The sequence below is a fragment of the Triturus cristatus genome, chromosome 3_1, assembly GCF_964204655.1.
Source record: "Triturus cristatus chromosome 3_1, aTriCri1.1, whole genome shotgun sequence".
Lineage (NCBI taxonomy): Eukaryota > Metazoa > Chordata > Amphibia > Caudata > Salamandridae > Triturus > Triturus cristatus.
This window is the reverse complement of record NC_140583.1, coordinates 653,352,610-653,373,823: the sequence shown is the minus strand read 5'-3', so window position 1 is coordinate 653,373,823 and position 21,214 is coordinate 653,352,610. Positions and strand designations below refer to the sequence as shown.

The window sequence follows — 21,214 nt, the reverse complement described above, 5'->3', positions numbered from 1 at the left end:
TCTCAGCTAACTTCAATACCCGTTTCAATTTGAAATCGTGCTTTTCTCTGTTCTTGCACATACCTATGTCATCTTGAAAGTATAAGACGCCTTTAAGTCTTTGAATAGCTTTGGCATCAGCCACTGAAAAACTGCGGCAGCTGATGCCAGTCCAAATGGTATACGCACAAATCTGTAACACCCAAAGGGAGTAAGGAAAGATGTCAATTTCTTACAAGACGGATGTAGGGAGATTTGGTGGTAGGCCGTCATGAGATCGATGGTGAACCACTGGACCCCTTCAGTTTGTGCAATTCCTCAATTTTAGGGAGAGGAAACTTGTTGAACTATATTTTTGTTCAGCTCTCTGCGGTCGATGCATAAACGTAACTTGCCGTTCTGTCTGCGTGCCGCAACTAAGGGTGCAAGCCATTCAGCACACTCTATGGGTTCTATGATACCATTCTTTTCAAGTTTGTTCAACTCCAGTTGTACAGCTTCCCTGGTATTGGATGGAATGTTGCGAACTTTGTGAGTTACTGGTGTGGGCCCCTCCTTTAAGACGATTTTATGTGAGAATTTTGAACGTTTTCCGATGGTTCTAAAAAAAAAAAACTTTTTTTTTTTTTTTTTTTTTTTTTAATTCCACTTCTATGAATTACCCATCAATAGAATGTGGTCTTTACAATTAGGGTTAAGGGTAATTCCCAATGCCATAAAAGTTGCCTACAGTTGGTCTGCCTTTGAACTCAAAATTGAGGCGTCTGAAGCCTATCATGGGGATTCTTTCTCCAGTGAAGGTCACAGGATGGACGTCAGTGGGAATTAATTGATCTTGTAGAATTAGTTCACTTAGCTCCCAAGACTTTAACAAATTCTTTCTCCCACACTTCTTGTTGTACTATGGTGTATGGCAAACCGGAATCTGCAACCATGGTTATGTCTACGCCCCCAATTTTCACATGACAAGATGTTTTCTCTTAACTACCACATCAATGCCCAACACAGTTTCTTCAACGCATAGAATGCAATCTTCATTCTCAAACTCGTGTTCACCTTCCGCATCAGTGTTTTCCTCATTCAATACACACTTGACTGTTGCTTTGCTGGACCTTTTCATGCATACCTTAGCGAAATGTCCAAAAATACCGCAATAGGTGCATTTGCACCTTATGGCAGGAAAATTACTCTCTAACCATGTGTCCATGACTACCACATCTAAAACAGCAAGGACGTTTGTCAGTGTGTGACCTGCTATGTGCGGAAGTACTTCTAACTACTTTACTACCTCCTTTGTTCCCAGAAGTTTTGTTCTTGTTACTAGAAACTACTTGCTTATCTGAAACTTTGAATACAGAATCAGTAATTTAATTTTCTTTCTTAGAAGCCATGGCATACCTTTTCGACATTTCCCCTTTTTTAACAATAGCAATCTCTTTGAGAGATGCATCCTCACACACCCATAACGTCTTTTGTACACTAGTGTTTACAGAATGCATTATCTGATTACGAATACATTTGTCATGTAGGGTGCCAAATTTACAATTGATGGCAAGTCTTTTGAGTGTAGAAACATAATCCTCTACAGTTTGTCTTATTTTGCTTCCGCTGAAAAAAATGTAAAATCGGTCAATGGCTGCACATATTACAGGATGGTGATATGATTTTCTAGGGCATGCTGGAAAACATCTTCATGCTGCGTGTATCTAGCTTTTTTACCATCTCCTTGTAAACCCTTAATCCCTCTGGACCGAGGCTGTGCAATAGAATTTTCTTCCTGTTACTAGTAAATTCATCACTACCTTCTTCTATAGCAGATAAGTAATTTAAAAAATAACTTTTCCAGTCCAACCATTTCATTGCTTGTTCGCCAGTTTTAGGGAGAAAAGGAATAGGTGGGGTCAATGAAAACGTTTGTGCACACATGTTGTTGATGACCACAAAATACGGCTCAAAGAATTGAAATGTACAGAGTACATACATAAGTGTGCACCCACAGGGGGATGCAGATTCGTAAGTCACCACAGAAGGATTCACAGAATGAGCACTAAGCGTAAAGGTGTGCTTATTACCGCAAGATGCACTTGAATATGGTTAAATTCCGATGAAGGGTGCATTAACTTGTGCTTAAATGCGCTGTTGTAAGTGTGCATATCACTGTTGAAACGCAAAGGTGATAGTGTCCGTATCACTGTGGTTTGCTGCAAGATTAAAAAATAAAATACAAATAACGATTTGCAAAGCAATAAAAGTGTGTGCATCACTGTGGACACACAAGTGAAAGGTGTTACAGAAACCGATAACAATCTGGAAGGTGTGCGCATCACTGTGCAACACTCACTAAGTAAGGTTTTGCTATAACACCGACAGGCAGCACACTGGCATGGGGAAGCGATCTCGCATAAGATGGCTGTTAATGATGTTGATAATACGCTGAAGGGTGTGCGTGTCATCGTGTAGACACACGTTTTAGAGGTAACTGTAGAATACCTTGTAACGCCACACTGGAAGGAGAGCGCTGTTGTGACGCGTGTGAGGGAAATGGCTGCTGACGTGATGACGTAGGAGCGTAAAGCTGAGGAGAGTGTGCTGAAACTAGTGAGAGGATCGGGTCCACAGGCAGTTGTCAGGAAAAAGTACGCGAAGACTGCCAGTGACCCAGCCGAACAGAATACACCTCACAGATCCCAATACATTTCGCAGCAGTCAAGGAACGCAGAGTTGTTCCCCAGAGACGTGCGTGATGACTATGCTTTAAGGGAGCGCAACAAAATAGAGTAGGACACAGCCAGCAGTTCAGTTAAAATCCCAAATGTTTCTTTAAGAAAGTGTCCGCTCTCCTTCCTAGTGACAAGGCGCGCAGAGCAGTGGCCCCCCAAGTATAACACACTAACGAAGCGTATCGTGCATCCAAAAGTGTGAAGGGAGGCAGGGACCAAAAAAAACAGTAAGCGCCAACACCACCACAATACCATTTAGCAGAGATACTACGCCCTCCGCACCGCTACGAATACCTTCAAGCATTGGTTTCTGTGTCCCAGGGCGAAATGTAGGTTACTGCTATACCCTCACATGGAAGTGTGAGGAGACAGGTGTGTTGGAAATGCCCCTTTTTGCAGGGTTCTCCTCAAACGTTTTGCTTTTTCCTCCTATTTTTCCCAGACCTGTTTGTGTTGGTGTTAGGACTCTGGGCACTTTACCACTGCTAATCAGTGCTAAAGTGCATATGCTCTCTGTGTAAATTGTGTTATAGATTGGTGTTTCCATGATTGGATATTTGATTTACCTGTTAGCCCCTAGTAAAGTGCACTGGGTGTGCCAGGGTCGGTGAATTAAATGTTACCCGGGGGCCTGCAGCACTGGTTGTGCAAACCCTTGTGAGTAGCGCTGAAAATGGTAACTCTGACCTGCCATTGCAGAGTCTGCGTGGTTTGTAACTGCCATGTCGACTTGGAGGTGCACACACTGGCCGGACCCTAACCTTCCCTTTTCTTACATGTCAGACATCCCTCAGGTAGGCCCAAGGGGCAGGGTGCAATGTATGTGAAAGGTAGGACATGCCCTGGTGTGTGTGGCATGTCCTGATAGTGAATTACAGCCAATTTCGTTTTTCACTATTGCAAGGCTACCAGTTCCCCTTAGGGTAGAATGGGAGGCTTGTTTAAAAGATCTTATAAACATAACTGGCCCAGGGAATTCGGTAAGAAAATAGTATTTAGTATGCCTGAACTCAGAATCTAAAGATGCATCTTTTAGTGAAGGTGATTTTTACATTCTGTGTTTGAAAATGCCACTTTTAGAAAGTGGGTATTTTCTTGCTCAGCCATCCCGTTTGCCTCTGTTGGAATGTGGATTGCCCCTCTGGGTTTTGGATGACAGAAGGCTGGGGGGGGCGGAGGGGCTCCAGATGGTCTAGGTAGGTCAGGAAACGGCTGATTAGACCTGGGCTGAGAAGGGGGGAGGAATTTCCTTGCACTTCAAAGGGCCTGGTCTGCCTCTGACAATGCAGTCTCCACCTCCTGCCAGGAAATTACACCAGAGAAGGCCGGACTGGTTCTGGCCGGGCACAGACACCCTCTGCCTGAAAGATCAAAGGATTTTAGCTACAAATGCTGGGTCCCAGACCCTGAACTTTGGAACTCATCGGGATCAAGAAGACTGCCAAGAAGGAGAAGCTGCGAAAAGTAACGACTGCTTTGCTGGGCTGACCTGCAGTGGCTGCTTCTGTCTTGGGCAGGACTTTCTGCAACCCAATTTGCGAATCTCTCCAAGGGCTTAAGTAGAGCTCGGAGTCTCAGGAACAACAAAGACTTCACGCTCTTCTGCCCGCAGCACTGGGGACTGTGTTTTGGGCTGCAAACGGAGGAAAAGCAACTCGACGACACCGCTGCAGACTCCGTGACCTGAAGGCACTGCAGAGGGCAACGCCGCAGTGCAACCTTGGTCTCACCGACAATGCCTGTTGATGCCGCCACCGAGCTGCTGCTTGCACCTTGACCTGTGGGCACTGCACTCCGCCTCGCTTCACGGCGAAGCTTTGGCATCGCAGAGGGTGCCGCTGCAACGCCACCCTGGTCTCACCGACGATGCCTGCACCGCGACCTGTGGGCACCGCACTCTGTACCGCCTTGCTTCACGAGGACGCCTTGGCCTGCCTGACGCCGCCACTTCTCACCGAAATCGATGTTGCTGCTTGCACCGTGGTTCAAGGGCACCGCTCGTAAGTCACACGACGCACCGCCCTCATTCCGCACCGCAGCCTCGGCCTATCGACGCCAGCACCATCGACTCCACTTCCTCAGCCAACAGCACTTCAGCAAGGACGCTGCCGCTGCTTGCACCGTGGCCTGCTAGCACTGTGGCGAGCACCACCTTCATCTCGCACCGCGACCATGGTCTCACCGACGACGCCATCTGACTCTGCCACCGTGCCGCTGCTCGCACCGTAACCTGGGGCCACAGCATGCTGCACTTCGCACCGCAGCACCCGACGCCTGCCGGCGCCAGCGCTCCTGATTCCATCCGAGAGGAGCTCGACCTGCAACGCGAGTGACTTCAAGGGCCCCATCGCCCTGCATCTCTGAAAGGTACTCTTTGCGGGTCTTCCCGACACCGTAGCTGCCTGCGACCCTGCGGTCAGCCAGAACTGTTTTTGGGTTTGTGTGTTCACGACGCCGTGGTAGCCCGGACGGAGCTATCCACACAAGGATCTCTCTTTAATCAACGTATTTTTGAACTGTGAACTTTTAAGTATAGTATTGTGGACTTCTATCACCTATACACTGGTGTGGTGTCCTTTTGTAGTGCGTACACTGTATTACTATTGGTTATGTGCAAATGCTTTACACACTGCCTCTAAGATAAGCCTGGCGGCTCGTGCCAAGCTACCAAGTGGGTGAGCAGGGGTTATTTTAGACGTGTAACTCTTATCCTGACTAGAGTGGTGGTGGTTGTTGCCTGGCTTTGGCCCACGCCCTAGCCCACCAAAAATCCCATTTCTAACAAGGTGGGAGGATGTGGGTCTGAAAATCGTTGCCAAATTGTAGTGAAGGATAGATACTCTGGAGCCAGGCGTTAGTAGGATACTTTATTGTAAAAGGAAGGAGAGCGGGACACAAGTGCATCCTATCGCAGCCGCTACCAACTGCCAGTCAGTTTCCCCACAATCCAGTTCCACGTGTCGCTGCAGAACCTGATAGACTAAGCTAGATGACACCACAGCAGCAATACTGGTTATTACTGAGGGGAAACCGGAACGAAGCTCATTAGCTGTCGACCTGTCCAATTTCTCACGCGTGCTGAACACAGCAGCAAGGCTCACTCGGCAAGCTACACATTTTATTTAACCAATTCGTACAGCAGAGTAATTTCCATCCGCCTGTAGTCCATGAGCCTGAAAAGTGCTAACACTAGCTGCCTTGTATTATGGTAGTGAAAATGTTTTGTTAAAGGTTCGTTTCTACATCAAGAGGGAGGATACCACTGGCGAGCTGGTACTATTATTAGTTCATTACAACAGTGACCACTCCTTCCGTTGCTGGCCCTGAGTGTTTATTTCGCCTGTGCTTGTGACCCTGTGGAAAGAACAGCAGACCTCTGACAAAGTAACTCCCCCATGTTAAACTTTCATGTTATGTTGTACATCGATCAAGGAAGATTAGGAACGTGCTGTGAAAATGTTCACGTTTCTGTGCAAGCAACACCGACACGTTTGCCAATTACTTTTCTGGTAATGGCTCCTCTTAAAATTCCACCTCAACCCTGAGCAACCCTCCCAACTACGTGGGAACAAGGACCTACACACAGCCCTGCCAAAGCACCACAACTTTGACCTGCAAGGCACCTTGTTATTGCATTACTGACACCACCTGAGAGTGCACAGCACGGCGAGACATCTCGCTGCTTTCAAGGCTAATACTCTTCAAAATCCCTAACTTAATAAGTTCCTGTTACTTAAAAGAATGTGTTTTATTCTGCTTCCTTTTTCATGACAGAAGATATGCAATGAATTTCCTAAATATTGAAATATCGTACCAGTTGACTAGCTTTTAATACACGCTTTCACCCCATATATTGAGTGTGATCTTGGGCACATTCTGTGTGCCATCACTTGTTTGTTGAAAGAAATGAGTCATTTGAAACACATATTAACCAAATTTTAAAAACTAAAATTCCAGTCTGTGCAATAGGTGCATTACATATGTCCCTTATTCATGTATTTGTTTGGGAGTTTTGTAATGCACTGTGTGCATCCTGTCTATTTCAGTGCATGTAGGGGAATAAAAACACAATACAATCGGGTGAAGAAAACAAAATATGTAGCGAGAGAACACGTCCAACAAGCAACAGTAATGATCTGTAAATACATAATAAAACACAACAAGTCAATCCTACTTCTATGGATTGAAATATTTGAAAATCCATTTGTGGAGAGACACGTTAATAGAACCACATATCAGAAAGAACAAAGAATAAAACACATTTATACTTTATGTAACTGTTTTAAAAAAAAATATTGTAGACACCTTTGCAAATCCTGCTTATAGAATCTAGTTCTATTAGTGCAGAAAAAGATAAGAAAACAAAGGGAGAAGACTGCGTGTGGAAAGTGTTAAGAAAAAGGATGAGGGTCCGAACGTATCCCCATCAAAAAATAACACCGGAGGCATTTAGTGTCCTCAACGGCTCTGGGACCCCTCCCACCACCTACCTTCCCCCAGTTTTATAAAGCTCAAACTTGACCCAAAGGTATTGGAGCACTTTACATTAGCACCAGTTACGTTACAGGTGGACACATTATTATTTTTTTGTTTATGTTAAGCACGTGCAGATTAAGTGATATGCCCTAAATCACAGGATGTTGAGCGCCCCTGCCGAGATTCGAACCCGGTTCCACAGCATCGAGGTTAACCGCTCTAGCTGTAAGGCAACATCCTCTCCCCTAACCGCTAGTCCCAAGTAAGCACAATGCCTCGGAAAACATGATGACTAGCAACCCTGTGCTATTGTGCTTGGCTTAACCTATACTGCAGAATGTTACCACAAAGAAGATGGCAAACAACACTTTCAGACACTTCAGACAACACCCCCCCCCCTCCCCCCTCACCGCGACCAGAGTGGGTAAGAAAATCTGACGTCCAAAGGCACCCGTCGCCCCACGGCCTTGTGTGCCCAACACAGTGGTGCCTAACCATCCCTCTACATCCCAACTTACCCCTCGAAGTGGTGGTCAGTCCTGGAAGATCTTCGTCCCCGAGCCTGCAGTGTTTCTCTGTCCCGGTGAATCTCCATTGAATTCAACAGGACACCCGACCTCAAAACTGCACCCTGCACCGGCTGCCCTAGCGCCGCTGAGGGTGCCCCTTTGGTGCTTACTTAGTCCCCAACGTGCCCTGAGCTTAACCCTAGGATTTTTGCTCCCACAACCCTGTGGCCTGCTTGCCAGCAGCCACCAACCGGAGCCCCCCTATCCTCCATAGGATAACATTGGGCCTCAACACTCTGCACCCGGCCGCCCTAGTGCCACTATGGGTGAAACAGTGCATCACTGACCCTGGGAGACCCCTGAGTCTAACCCCAGAACCCTAACACAAAAGACCGAATACTTACCTTGAAACCGATAACTCACTTTTCCTCATAGGATAACATGGACACCTTTTCTCCCAAAAAGTTTCGAAGTGTCGACTTTTGAAAACTAAGAATATTCATTAAAAATCGCACAAATAACCTAACCGAATTTTCTCAACTGTTTGCAGAAAAGGTCCCAGTGCTGAACCCAGGTGTCCAGCACTGAGTAAGAAAAGTAACTAAAAAGTAACTTACCTGTGAATTGAATTTCCTACCATAGGATAACATTGGGGGTTCTTTGTGAAAAAGTTTTGAAATACAAGAATATTCTTTAAAAATCGTATAAACTACAAAAACGTAATTACTTAACTGTTTTAAGTAGATGTCCCAGTGCTGAATCTAGGAGTCCAGAACTGGATTACAAAAGTAACGCAAAAGAAACTTACCTGCTAAGTGAATTTCCTCCCATAGGATAACATTGGTGATTCTATGTGAAAAAGTTTTGAAGTGTCAACTTTTGAAATGCAATATTATTCCTTAATCCTACCTTTTACCAAAACGCATTTACTCACCTGTTTTCAGGAAATGTCCCAGGGCTGAATCTAGGATCCAGTCCTGTGGTTAGAAAATTAATCTGAAAAGTAATTAACTGCATTTTTCTTAAAAAGCCCATTCAATTGAATGTACTATACCTGCAATGTGTTGTAATCTGCTTTCTTAAATCTGTAATCAAAACCAGTACCAGTTATACTGCAATTCTGAACTGTGTTCAAACAAGACAATTACTACTGCAAAGTATTCATATGCTTACCTGTACCGGGCTTGCTTGGTTCTAGAAATAAAACCGTATATTTTTGTATACAAAACAATTGGCCTAGAGTTCAGTTCTTGATTGTGTGAGACCATTTGCTGACTGAGTGTACATCAAATGCTTTACACTGTCCTCTGATACTGCCTTGCTGCTCGACCAAGCTACCACTTTAGAGAATAAGGTTCTATCTAACTTTAACCTCTGCCAATCCTCTGGAGACTCTTGGACTCTATACATACTGTACCTAACTTTGGTGCAGTGTATATATAGAGCCAGTTTCTTAGTTATGTCTAAGCTGCAATATGAATTAAAGCCTAGTAATTTAATATCAAAATGCACTAAAGTTTTATTGTGGAAGAATGTTATGTTGCAGTATGTTTACTATGCATTTAGTGTTAAAACAGTGTATGCCAGCGTAAATAATCTTGGACATGGCTTAATTTTCTGAGTTTGGGCATGGCTGACATTGCTACTTTGTAATAAAAATATTTTTCTTTGCAGGATAACTGGGATGATGAAGAGGAAGAAGGAGCAGAAGATAGTAAAAAAGAAGCAGAAAAAACAGGTGTGAAGCTGCTTGGTTCAGTAACTTCTGTGATTAAAAGTGCCCACCAGGCAACCTATTATGCTTTACATAGCTCTTAATTAAATAATAAAAGGTGCGAATAATTGTAAACAATTCCATATTCAGAGCTGCAATTCGTCCATGTATGAAATACATTTAACTGCCACAGCTGGTCTTCACGCTCTCTTGTGGAGTGTACACTGTGAGTAAATGGATAAGTAAGTAGTAGATTCAAAGTTTGGTTTGAAATGAGTAAGTTTATGTTGTGATAGTCGAGCACTAAAGATGCATTGTGTGCTTTCATGATCAGTTGATATAGGAGATAAATGGTATATAGTTAATGAGCAGACCTCGGATGGGGTGAGATGATACTTTTCAGGGCTTCTGGGCATGTACTTTAACCTTTAGTTGTCCTCTACATGTCACCAGTCGATCAGTGTCTCCTATTGTCACAAATATTGAGGACTATATACAAAATATTGAGAGGTGACCTGAGTTCGGAACCATGGGTAGATGTCTTTGACTTGTAAGTTTGTGAAAGCTTTACACTATTAAGGTTTTGCTGGACTCTTCTGCCTGTTTTGGGCATCCTCAGTTTTCTGTTTCAGGTTTCTGTGCTGCACTTTAAGTCTGCAAAAAGAGAGCAACATACGGATAGGAGTATAGCATAACCATAAACCGTTGGATCAATCTCCATTCTTGAATAAACCCAAGGTGTGCCTCTGTCTGAGGGTTCATCTGACCCGGTTTGAGCAGGGTGAGCTTCAGGGCCTTTCTCAGAGTTTAAGGTGGGATGAAATTCATGGATAGTTCATTAAGGACTTTAAAATTGCAACCGGAAGGGTTGGAGCCTTAAAAAGCAAGCAGTCTGGCAATATTGAACTATCACTTTAATACATCGTTGCTTGTAAGGCAGATGTATATTGAGAACCTTGGTATAGTGACTGGCATTAAAGCTTCTGGCTGGTGATAATAGTGCTTGCGAGGTTGCTAGTTGCCTGGAGCGTACCAGACATGCAATGGCTTGTTTTGGATATTAGAGGGGGCATTGTGCCTCAAAATGCGAGTTTAGTGATGACAAGTGGGCATGTATTATCACTGCCTCTCCCTCAAACATAGATTAATGTAGTTAAAGAAACCACCTCCACACACATGCTTCATCCCAACCCACTTTCTCACATTACCTTTATTCTATATCTTCTATAGCTTCTGTCATTTTCCCACAATTGTAATGTCCTAGCCCCTTCCCTTCAAATGTTTCTGGTCTGTCTTTAAAAAGGTGTCTTTTATTGGTTTGGTGCTAAATTGGCGCTGCAGAGGCCATATGCAGTATGTCCAGCCCCTCATATCGTATGTGTGCCGATTATGATGTGATGCAGTGTCTAAAATGTATTCATCCTCTTGGGGTAGCTGACCATCCCAAATTAGCAGTGAATTCTGGGGTTGTAAGATCCCATAAGGTGGTTTGGTCTTGTAATCTAGCATGATTGAATGTGGAATGTGTTTAGAAGCTCTTAATTTCTTTGTACAGAGTGCTGATGTTCTTTTCTGTGTCTTTGGTACTTTCCTGTATCTTTGACGATTGAAGACTTCTTGTGAGTTGCACATTGGGCAGGGGACAATGGCAAATAGGGCGTTATTAATATAGCAACCAACCGCAACACTCCTTTAAATGAAGTTTGGGATTGCTCATTCAAAGATGTATTTCCTTGTGAAAAGTTAGTGTTTGAGTTGGAATCCTAATGCTTTCTGCAGTATAGATCAGCATGCAACATGTGCATTTGGTAGACAATAAGTGAGGTGTTTGGGTAATGTAACCGTAACAATCCATAGCGTACGAGTTTATTGTATCATGATCTTAGTGGTTATGCATTTGCTTGTCGTGTTAAGTAACCTCTTTTGACAATTTTCTCAAAAGTGTTCATGACATTAGTTTGATTGCCACCTAAAGAAGCTAGCTGATGGGAGATGCTATGTCTAGATCAAGTTTGTGAATGTATACTTGGCTTGAGACAGTTTGTATAAAATGTTTGGCTCCAATGACATTGGTGGAGTGCTTGAGTATGACAACATTGAAAAAATAAGTGAATGGGACTCCAGCTACTCATTGGCATTGTGGATTCTAGAATTTTTTGTGGCCCAGATCTCTCACTGAGAAAGATGATAGTTGTGAATTGAAGATCTGGGTTTAAAAGGCTGAGATTTACTGCTATAACAGGGTATGGTAAAACGTAATTTTGGATATGTTTATGAAATTGTGATGGGTTTGCTAAAAGATGTCACATTGTTTGCCAAAATAGTATTCTTTATTAACGGTATTTATGTAGCAAACACTGAGCCGCTGAGGCATATGGGTTGGGGAAAAAAAGACTTTTGCTGCAGCAAAAGTTAAACACTGGCCGTAGAAATATCAACGTTTATTTATTTTATTTTTTTTGTTTGAACATTTTTTATTGTTTTCTTACCAACAAACCAATACAACTCCCACAAGAGCACCAGCAACTCACCAGAGAATATTACATACGACATTTCAACCAGTTATGCATTGGATCAGTTACCCTCCCCGCTGGCCCCCCCCCCCCCCCCCTCCCACTCCCTCCCGCAACCCTTGTCAGTGTGCCCCCGTCTTCCTATCCTCCCACTGATGTGACCCTCCCTATTACTATGATGCATGTAGGGGTATTCAATCCTGTCTCTGTCCGTTTGGGCGTTCCCTTGGGTTCAGCCGCGTTGAATGTGTCCACCTACCATAGTGACCCCCTCCTACTCCCCGCTTCAGAAATATCAACGTTTATATAGACAGACTAGATTTCAGAGTGTAGGATGAGCAGTGTGCTGGGAAGGGTATAGTCCAAATCACTTTTTTACTCTTCTGGAAGATCAAAGGTGGGGATTTTGATAGGGGTTAGGGACATAGGTGCCTGTCATTTTTCTTGCGGGTCTGTGAGCTGGTGATCCAACTTTTGCACAGAATGTATTCTACATAGCCAGTCCGTGGCTTTTAATAAGGAACATTGAAATTTGTGCTTTATTGCGTGGATCAGGGAGCTAGAGTAATGTAATGTTAGTTTGAATAGTTTCTGTCCAGCTGCGTTGAAGACAGTCTTCAGTGATGGAGGATTCTGGAAGCTGTGAGCCCTGATTGGGCCCTCTACGAGGTTGTGTTGGTAAATATATTCTAATTGCTGTTGCTCTAATTTTCTTGGTGGATGTGCAAGTACCATTGCAGATGGAAGCAGTGATGCATTAATAAGAGCAGTAAGAGTGAGATGGGAGCATTTGATGCAAGCATTTAACTTTGTGAAGCTGCTGTGAGATTATAAAGTACTGGTTAAATTGTTTTTAAGGAGGCTAGAAGCACAAGTTTAGAAGGGTTGTGAGGCACAATACTGGATTGTTGATCGGAGAGATCGGTCTATTCTGGCATATGGTCTTTATTTTAGTTACAATGAAGTGCTTAGTATTGATGGATATATAGATGGAGACTGGTATGACCAGATGTAGGAATGAATTTACAACATTTTTGACAACGTTATAGTTTGAATGTAGAGGTCTAGTTTGGCTATGCCAAAGCTTTAGGATGGTGGATACAAATGAGAGCGGAGTAGTTCCCTTTAAAGTTTTTAGCCTTTGTTGTTGCAATCTTTATATGTAGAGTACTTGTGTTTACAAGGGTTTATTTGGTTTTGATTTTGACCTTTGTATGGGAGTTGAGTTGAATTGCAACCAAGGAGAGTGCCCACATCTGCAGCTCAGTTGAGGTGAAGGTTCTGTTGGAAGTTCTTAAGACTGCTTTTTGCAATGCTTTGTGGTGGTTTAGAAACAGTCATGAGAGGTTAGGGCAGTGTGACAATTCAGAATTCCGAGAGAGGGGGATTGGTAATAGGATGAGGTCCTGACTTTTACCAATATTGAATAGATGAGGTTGCCTGATAGTTTAGAATGTGTGTGAATGAGAGCCAGAAGTCGCAATTGTTTATTTTGTGGTGTCGGAGTCTAGGAAGTTGACACATTGGTGACTAGTGTTGGAGAGGGTGATACATTGTAGGTGTTTGTCAGATCGAGAGGTGTGCGAGGGATGGGCATTAGATTAATTGTAATGGGGTAGGTGAACAGAAGGACCTTCTTGAGAATCGCACATAGGGGCATTCAGTTGCTGATTTTGGGAAGGAAGGTATCTTGATTTGCTCTTTACCTGGTTGTAACTCCATTTTTTCATTGTTATTGTACTAGTAGTATTGACCCAAGTTTTATTTGAAAGTTATTCCCCCAGAACACGACAGTCTGATTTTATTTTTTACCTTTTTTTCTTTCCCATTGGATATTGGGAAGGGGTAGGGTCTCTTGAGTTTCTTTAGTGAAACGGTTCTATGGTGGTCTAATTATGTGAACGTTTAGGTGTTTTTGTGTGGTTTTGTGTTTTTTTTTTTTGTGTTTTTTTTTTTTATATATTTTTTTTTATGGATGGTGTGTGAAGAGAAAATCCCATGGAAAGATTACAAGCTAAACTGACTCAAAGGACCGCTTTTGAGCAGCAGATGTTAGTGAGTGTATAAGTGTTTGGTTTCATTTTGTTAAATGAAGCACGAAGGGTGGTTCTAAGGAGTTTTACCGCCATACTCGGGAGGAAGATATTCCGCGTAAGTGAGATTCAATAGGGAGCGTGTTGCATGCAGAAAGAGGTAAAAATAGACAAAAGACCGGAAGTTAACCACACGTAAAGACCTAGAGAATCCCGGGTGCATCCAAGTGCTGGAATGTAATTGTAATAGTGCAACTATCATCATAACTTTGATGTTAAATAAAAAGCATATATAACTCAAAATCATCACTTTCCTGTTAACATTGGATAAAGCTCCTCTGGGAGTCCGACAGTGCAACTGGGGGACGTTTCCTGGTGGGATAACGCTTTTCACTCCTATTTCCCCCCAAGCTGGTGGATCAGTCGGCGATACACCGGTCGCAGGCAAAAAACGTACTTCATAGTTTTATCCAATAGTTTTTAGAATTTGGTTTACGGATCTGGTGTGCATACAGCACTACCGTACTATTTCAATGGGGGCTCATCATAAACATCCAGAGACCTCTTTGTCAGGTTTGAATTTCCATCCTAAGGTTTAGTGATTGATATCCTGAACTGCCAGTAGCAGAACATTTCCTTACATTGTGCTGTGCGTTTTCCATACCCGAGGTTCTGGAGTTGGCATCCTTCAACAATTTCTGCATGGCTTGTAAGAATTAATTCACTATTTGTTATAATAACAAACTTGTTTTCCTTTCAGACACAAAAGTTTCAGAAAAGAAAAAATTACAAGACAAAATAAAAGAAAAAGAATTGAAATTGAAAAAAAAACAAGAGGAAGTTCAAAAGCAAGTAAGTTTAATACTGTATTTTGAGGTTGTATTTAGAAAATAATTCACATAAAAGATTTTAGTCTTCTCATTTAAGACGGTCCATCCACATGCTGTTTTGGTTGCCCTTCATACTCCATGTTAATGTTTCTCCTGTTCTAGTCTTATCAATCGAGACCTTGGAGAAAGATAAATGAATAACTGTTCTGACCAGGCTAATAGTACTGCAATGTTGGCTGAGATGGTAGTCTGACTTTCTTGCCACTAGGAAGACTTCATTAGATAAAATATATAATAAAAACCAAATTAAGTAGGGTCCAGTGTAGTTGTAAAATAGTACAGCTTACTTGAATGAAAGTCTGCAACGGAATGAAAAGAAATATGTAACATTTCTTTTCTGTGCAAAAGCAATGCTAAAATAATCCAGCATGGCATAGCAAAGGAAGTGAAAATATAGAAAAAAAGTTTGTCTTCCTGTGTTGATTGACGTTAAGTAGGTAGAATGGAGAACACTAGCTGTAATAAAATAAAATCTCAACCGCTTTGGTAAGTCAACCTCTTGTAATGCATGTACATGTGGATTGGTTTGATATGACTCGTCATCTGCATGTCCCTTGGTCACCATGGGAATGGTCCAGCTGAAGCCTATAGGATACTTCAAAATCTTTGAACATTATATACCTATTCTTGACAATTGATCAGGCCATGCCTAGTTTCTAACTGACATTATACCTTTGTGTGCTTTGTCTAGCCAGGCTTCAGATGTCTGGTTTTTTTTAAAATCCAAAATGGTGAACATGGGAGGGGTGTGGCTAGCGACCGGCAAAGATGGCTGCAGCCTAAGAGAGCTCCGGTGACCATCTAACAATCCCCGGCAATCCTGACACTCATCCGGCATCTGCACCGTCGAAAAATTGGTGATGGGGGCACAGTGGAGTTTCCAGCGACTGTTGCCGAAGTTTGCGGGCGAGAAAGCACTACCGGAGGTGCCGGTGACCTGGGGGGGGGGGGGGGGAGCCAAGGCCTAGACCCAGGAGCGGAGCCGGGACCTAAAGTGATTGTGGTAGCCTCCTGCAGAGGAGGCGTAATCTTCAGAGTGAGTGAGGGGCCACGGACTAAGTGTGGATACGAGGTGCAGGAAGCACGGGATCTACGTGGCAGCCGCACGGAGCACTGCCAACACTACGGTGGAGGGGATTTGAGAGCCGGCGTCACAGCAGGACCGATTCGGGCGCCGAGAGATTGAGACCCGGAGTGAGAGCCCAGTGGGGGGCTGAGTACATCGGCGAAGAGCAGCAGCCGCTATAAGGTGAGCGCTGGGGCTGCGCTTTTGGCAGAGCACCATACCGGGAGACATACAAATACTGCCCATAGCAGTCTGTAACCAATAAGTACATAAAGCAGCACACGGCCACAGTGTCCGGCAATAGGAGCAGCAGGGCAGCCAAAAGGAACTGCAGGGCGGGGGAGCAGAGGAGGCCCTCCCAGCAACACTAATTTACCCCAGAACGGAGTGGTGGCAATAATTTGCAAACTGTGGAGGCCCCTTACAAAGGCTAATTAGGTGATCGGTGGAAACTCTGGGTCTCTATCAGCAGAAAGGACACACCGGCCAGTTAGAGGAGGAGCTAGTGGCGAGGCCACAGACAATTTTCTGGCGCACAGCATGAACTAACCGCCCCAGCCTACTGTGATTATAACCCCTTCCAATCATCGTTGGCTGAATGCCAGCGGGGGGAGAAGTGTGCTCTGGCCTGAGTGACGCACACCATGATCATAGTGCCACACTTTATTTATTGAGGAGCAAAATTGAATACCAGCCATCAGGAGAAGCAGCAGATAGTTCACACCCAGTGCCAGCCCGCTACAGTCATGAAGCGACCCCTCTTGCGCCATTTGTACGGGGTCGGCCCTCCTGGGACTGGGAGCACCATGAGCAACAGAGGACAGCGCTCGGTGCAGAGTAATCGTATAGACAAGTACGCTTTCCCCAAAGAGCAGCAGGACACGCCAGGCAGGGCCTCAAGTGCTACCAACAGCCAATGAAACCGAAAGAGATCACCTTGCAGGATGTGATGACCAATCTTCAACAAATACAAACCTCCAATGGCACTATATCTTGCGACTTATCGCTGCTTAGGGCAGACGTTTCCAAAATGAACACTAGAATGACGGAGGTTGAATCCACCCCGGCGGCCTTATTGACACACGGCGACCCTGCAACGGCAGGTAGTTCATCTAGAGCTTGCGAAAAAGCAGATGACTGAGAAACTGGATGATCAGGAAGGGCGCACGTGACGCAACAACGTACGCTTGGTGGGAGTACCGGAAAGTGTCATGGGGCTGGCACTAGATCTCTTCGTGGAAGAACTGGTCCAAACACAGCTACAACCGGGTGGACTCTCCAAATTCTTTTCGGTAGAAAGAGCCCACGAGTACCGGGCAGGCGACAAATTCCTGGAGCCCCCCCCCCCGACCTATACTAGCACGAATATTCGGGATGCAATCCTGCAGGCGGCCTGAGTCGCACCCCCCTTGCGGGTAGACAACAGTGATGTGGCACTATACCCGGACTACACAGCAGCAGTCGCTAAGCAGCGTCGGAATTTTCTAGATGTCAAACGAGAGCTACGCAATAGAGAACTCAAATATGCGATGCTCTTTCCGGCAAAGCTAAGAGTCGAGGCAGAAGGTAAGAGCTTGTTCTTCACATCGCTGGAGGTGGCACAAGACTGGCTGGAAGGATGGCGTCCAGCCAAAGGAAACAATAGACATGGGGCAAGACAAAGACAGCAACCCTCGCAAACTACACAGCCCAGGGAGACAAATCTCGACGGGAGCAAGCAATGGCGCAGGGAACGGAAGCGACGTAGAATGACATCCTGGATGACACGCTAAGAACCGCAAGACACTATCAGGACAAGTCTGCCATGCCTGAAAAAACCTTGGCGTCCTGTCCAGGCGACAACAGCCTGCAGACACAGTCCGGTCGGCAGAGGGGTCTCTGATCCTATGGACTGCAAGGCAAACCTTGTGGAGATCATATCAGGTGGCGCACAAACACTGCACCCCGGATTGGAAAGAAATAAGATGCAGATAGTACATCTCAGACTTCGAGGACACAAACGGGGGTGTGCAGGGGACGCGGAGTTACTCTCTCTCTTCTCCCCCCCCCCCCCCCCCCCCCCCTTTACGCAAGTACACAGCTATGGGACTAAAGCACTCTGCTGAGTTGGGGAGGCGGGTAGTTCTAAGTCCGGGGGTGGAGGGTTTGGGTCAGTTTATTGAGTTCATTTTAGTTAAGATTAAACTTTTTAGGTATGGTGTTACAGCAAGGATTAGACCAGATGACGTTGAAGGAGACCAGTCCCAAACGGTCCACAGTAGACTGACTATAAATGATAGTTATGACGGACGCAAACCTAGAAGACAGTGATTCTGTCCCACAGACAGACCTCCCAAGGACATGGCCCTCCATTGACGGTGATTTCGTGGAATGTAAATGGGTTGGGGGACAAGATTAAACGTAGTTTAGTGCTACACTACCTTAGACGGAAAAATCTGGTGGTGGAACTCCTCCAGGAGTCGCACCTGCAGGGATAGACTGTTAAGGCCTTGGACCGGTGGGGCTTTAGAATGATAGTCCACTCTGATTTCACCTCTGGTTCCAGAGGGGTAGGGAGCCTAGTCAACAAGCGATTCCCTTTGATGGTGACCGGTTCGCACAAGGACGATCAGGGGAGATTTTCGGCATTAACATGTCAATGGGACGGTAGTCTATACAACATCGTGTCAGTATATATACCGCCGACGCTACACCAGACTGCCTTTTCAGACCTAGGGAAATTCCTACTCGCACTTCCCAACGGAGAACTGATTATGGGGGGTGACTTCAATGCCACCATGAATACATCAGTAGACCGACAGCCCCCTAGAGACACCGGCGGGGCCACCCACAGATTATTAGAATTTGTGGACGCACTCGGATTGCTGGATGTGTGGAGGATCAGGTACCCAGGAGAACGTCCATACACATTTCATTCTGGTGTACATAATAGCCTCTCCAGACTTGACTACATCTTCACGTTAGCCACAGGGATGCTAGGAATGACAGAGATCAGGCATCTACCCAGAGGTACATCGGACCACTCCCCAGTACTCATTGCTTAAGCACCATTTGCCCCACAAAACCAAAGATTGTTTCCCATTTGCCCTGGGTATCTCAAAAATCATAAAATAAGTAAAGACCTCATCAAGGTGACAAAATGCTACTTTGAAGAAAATCAGAACTTAGTCCCCTCTCCAACTTCCTTGTGGGAGGCATACAAGACGGTACTTCGTTGACACGCAATCTCCTTAATTGTGGGACAGAAGAGAGAGCGACAAAAACACATAGATAAGCTAGAACTGGAGGTATCCTTGGCAGAGGAGGCACACGTGGCAGACACTACTGAGGAGACAACGCACAGACTGCACATGGCGCAACAGGAGTATAAAGCATACACACGTGAAGAGGCCACTAGTAAACTGACTAAAACACAACACATGGTTTACGAACAGGGAGACAAAACGGGCCGACTGTTGGTCTGGTTAGAAAAGAAGGAAAGAGCAACCAACTGGGTGACTCAGATTATATTACAGGACGGAAAGTTGGTAACTGCACCACAGCAAATCACTGAAGCGCTGGCGACACATTACAGGACAGTGTACACACCAGTTGCCACTGCAAATATGATAGAGCACTGCACACTTCTCCACGACATACACATTACGGCCCTAGATCCAGATGCAGCAGCTGCTCTGGAGGAGGATATTACACCGGAGGAACTGACGCAGGCGATTTGAGCATTACACACAGGAAAAGCAATAGGACCCAACGGGATTCCGGTCGAATTCTATAAACGAGCAGCTCCCCAACTTGTGCCACACCTACAGGCCATGTATGTAGATGGCTTAGACAAAGGAATCCTGCCTAGGGACCAGTGCCTTGCCACCATAGTTGCGATACATAAACCTGGCAAACCGGCACAGGAGTGTGCATCCTACAGACTGATCTCCCTACTCAACGTGGAGGCAAAATACTTGCCAAGACGCTAGCAACTAGACTGCAACCACACTTGTCTGCGGTGATTCATCCAGATCAACCTGGATTTATGCCCAACCGCAATACAGCACTTAATCTAAGAAGGCTACACGGCGTGATAGACTCTAGCAGAGGACGCAGCCGTACTGTTAGATGCACGAATGGCATTCGACTTAGTGGAATGGTCTTTCCTTTTCGCAGTCCTGGAACATCTGGGATTTGGACTAAAATTCTGTGCGTGGATCCAATTATTATACACCCGGCTGATTGGACAGGTAGTAGTGAATGGCCATATCTCATCCGAATTCCCATTAGGGAGAGGAACCAGGCAGGGATGTCCATTATTACCACTTCTATTCGCAATAGTACTCAAACCTCTGGCGACGTGGATTAGGCAGGACCCAGTGATCTGTGGGTTGCGGTGGGCACGTGACTGGGAAGACTGTATATCGCTATATGCAGACGACATATTATACCGAACGTCCCCAGCACGCTCCATTAACTGCCTTCTGGATATATGTGCGCCCTACGGGTGCGTATCAGTGTACACCATCAATTGGGAAAAGTTGCTTTTTTATATCCTGCACGGCACCCTCCCGCGGCTCCCACGTTGCTGCACACTTCAGGTGGCAACTGATGGCTTTAAATACCTTGGGATATTCATAACGCACGATCATGCACAATTCACTGCCAAAAACCTGACTCAGCCATTGCCGGGATTTAAAAACGACGTCAAACATTGGCGCACGCTACTGGGAAGGGCAGCCCTCTTCAAAATGATGGCACTTCCCAGGTTTCTTTACGCGCTGCAGAATACAGCGTTCCCTATCCCCCCTTCGTACTTCATAGCAATAAATGCGGAGGTGACGACATTGCTATGGGAGGGGAAAACTCCCTGTATTTCTATGGAAAAACTCACCAGGAGCTGGTATTTTGGCGGGATTGCTCTTCCTGATATAAGAATGTACTATTGGGCTTCCTAGTTGGTGGCTATTAACCAAGGGCTCCATGTCCCCCAAGAAGATCGAGCGTTCCGGATGGATAGACATCTATTGGCCCCAACGGGGATCATGGGGGCACTTTACAACAAAACGAGGCGGCATAACCTCACAGGCCCAACGGCGCCCGCGATACACACGTGGTTTGAGGCGCAAAGGGCGTTAGGCTGGGAAGGGGTGGTCACACAAGCAATGCCGTTACGGGATACAAAGAGATTGGGGATGCTGCGCAACACCAAAGGCTTTCATAGCTGGGATTTGATAGGAATATCGAAAGTCTGAAATCTGTGGCCAAAGGGAGACCTGGTCACATTTGCCCATCTACAGGCCACTTACGGATTAGCACAGACAGAACTATT

At 45.1% G+C, this 21,214-nt stretch overlaps 1 protein-coding gene across 1 annotated transcript in view; it reads left to right on the top strand.

The window, feature by feature from the left end:
- Positions 1-21,214, top strand: part of EIF3J (eukaryotic translation initiation factor 3 subunit J) — a 209,990-nt gene that overhangs the window by 43,185 nt on the left and 145,591 nt on the right. Inside the window, exons 3-4 of the mRNA XM_085644682.1 lie at positions 9,359-9,422; positions 14,705-14,796. Coding sequence (XP_085500808.1) covers positions 9,359-9,422; positions 14,705-14,796 — 156 coding nt within the window. The remainder of the gene's footprint in view (positions 1-9,358; positions 9,423-14,704; positions 14,797-21,214) is intronic.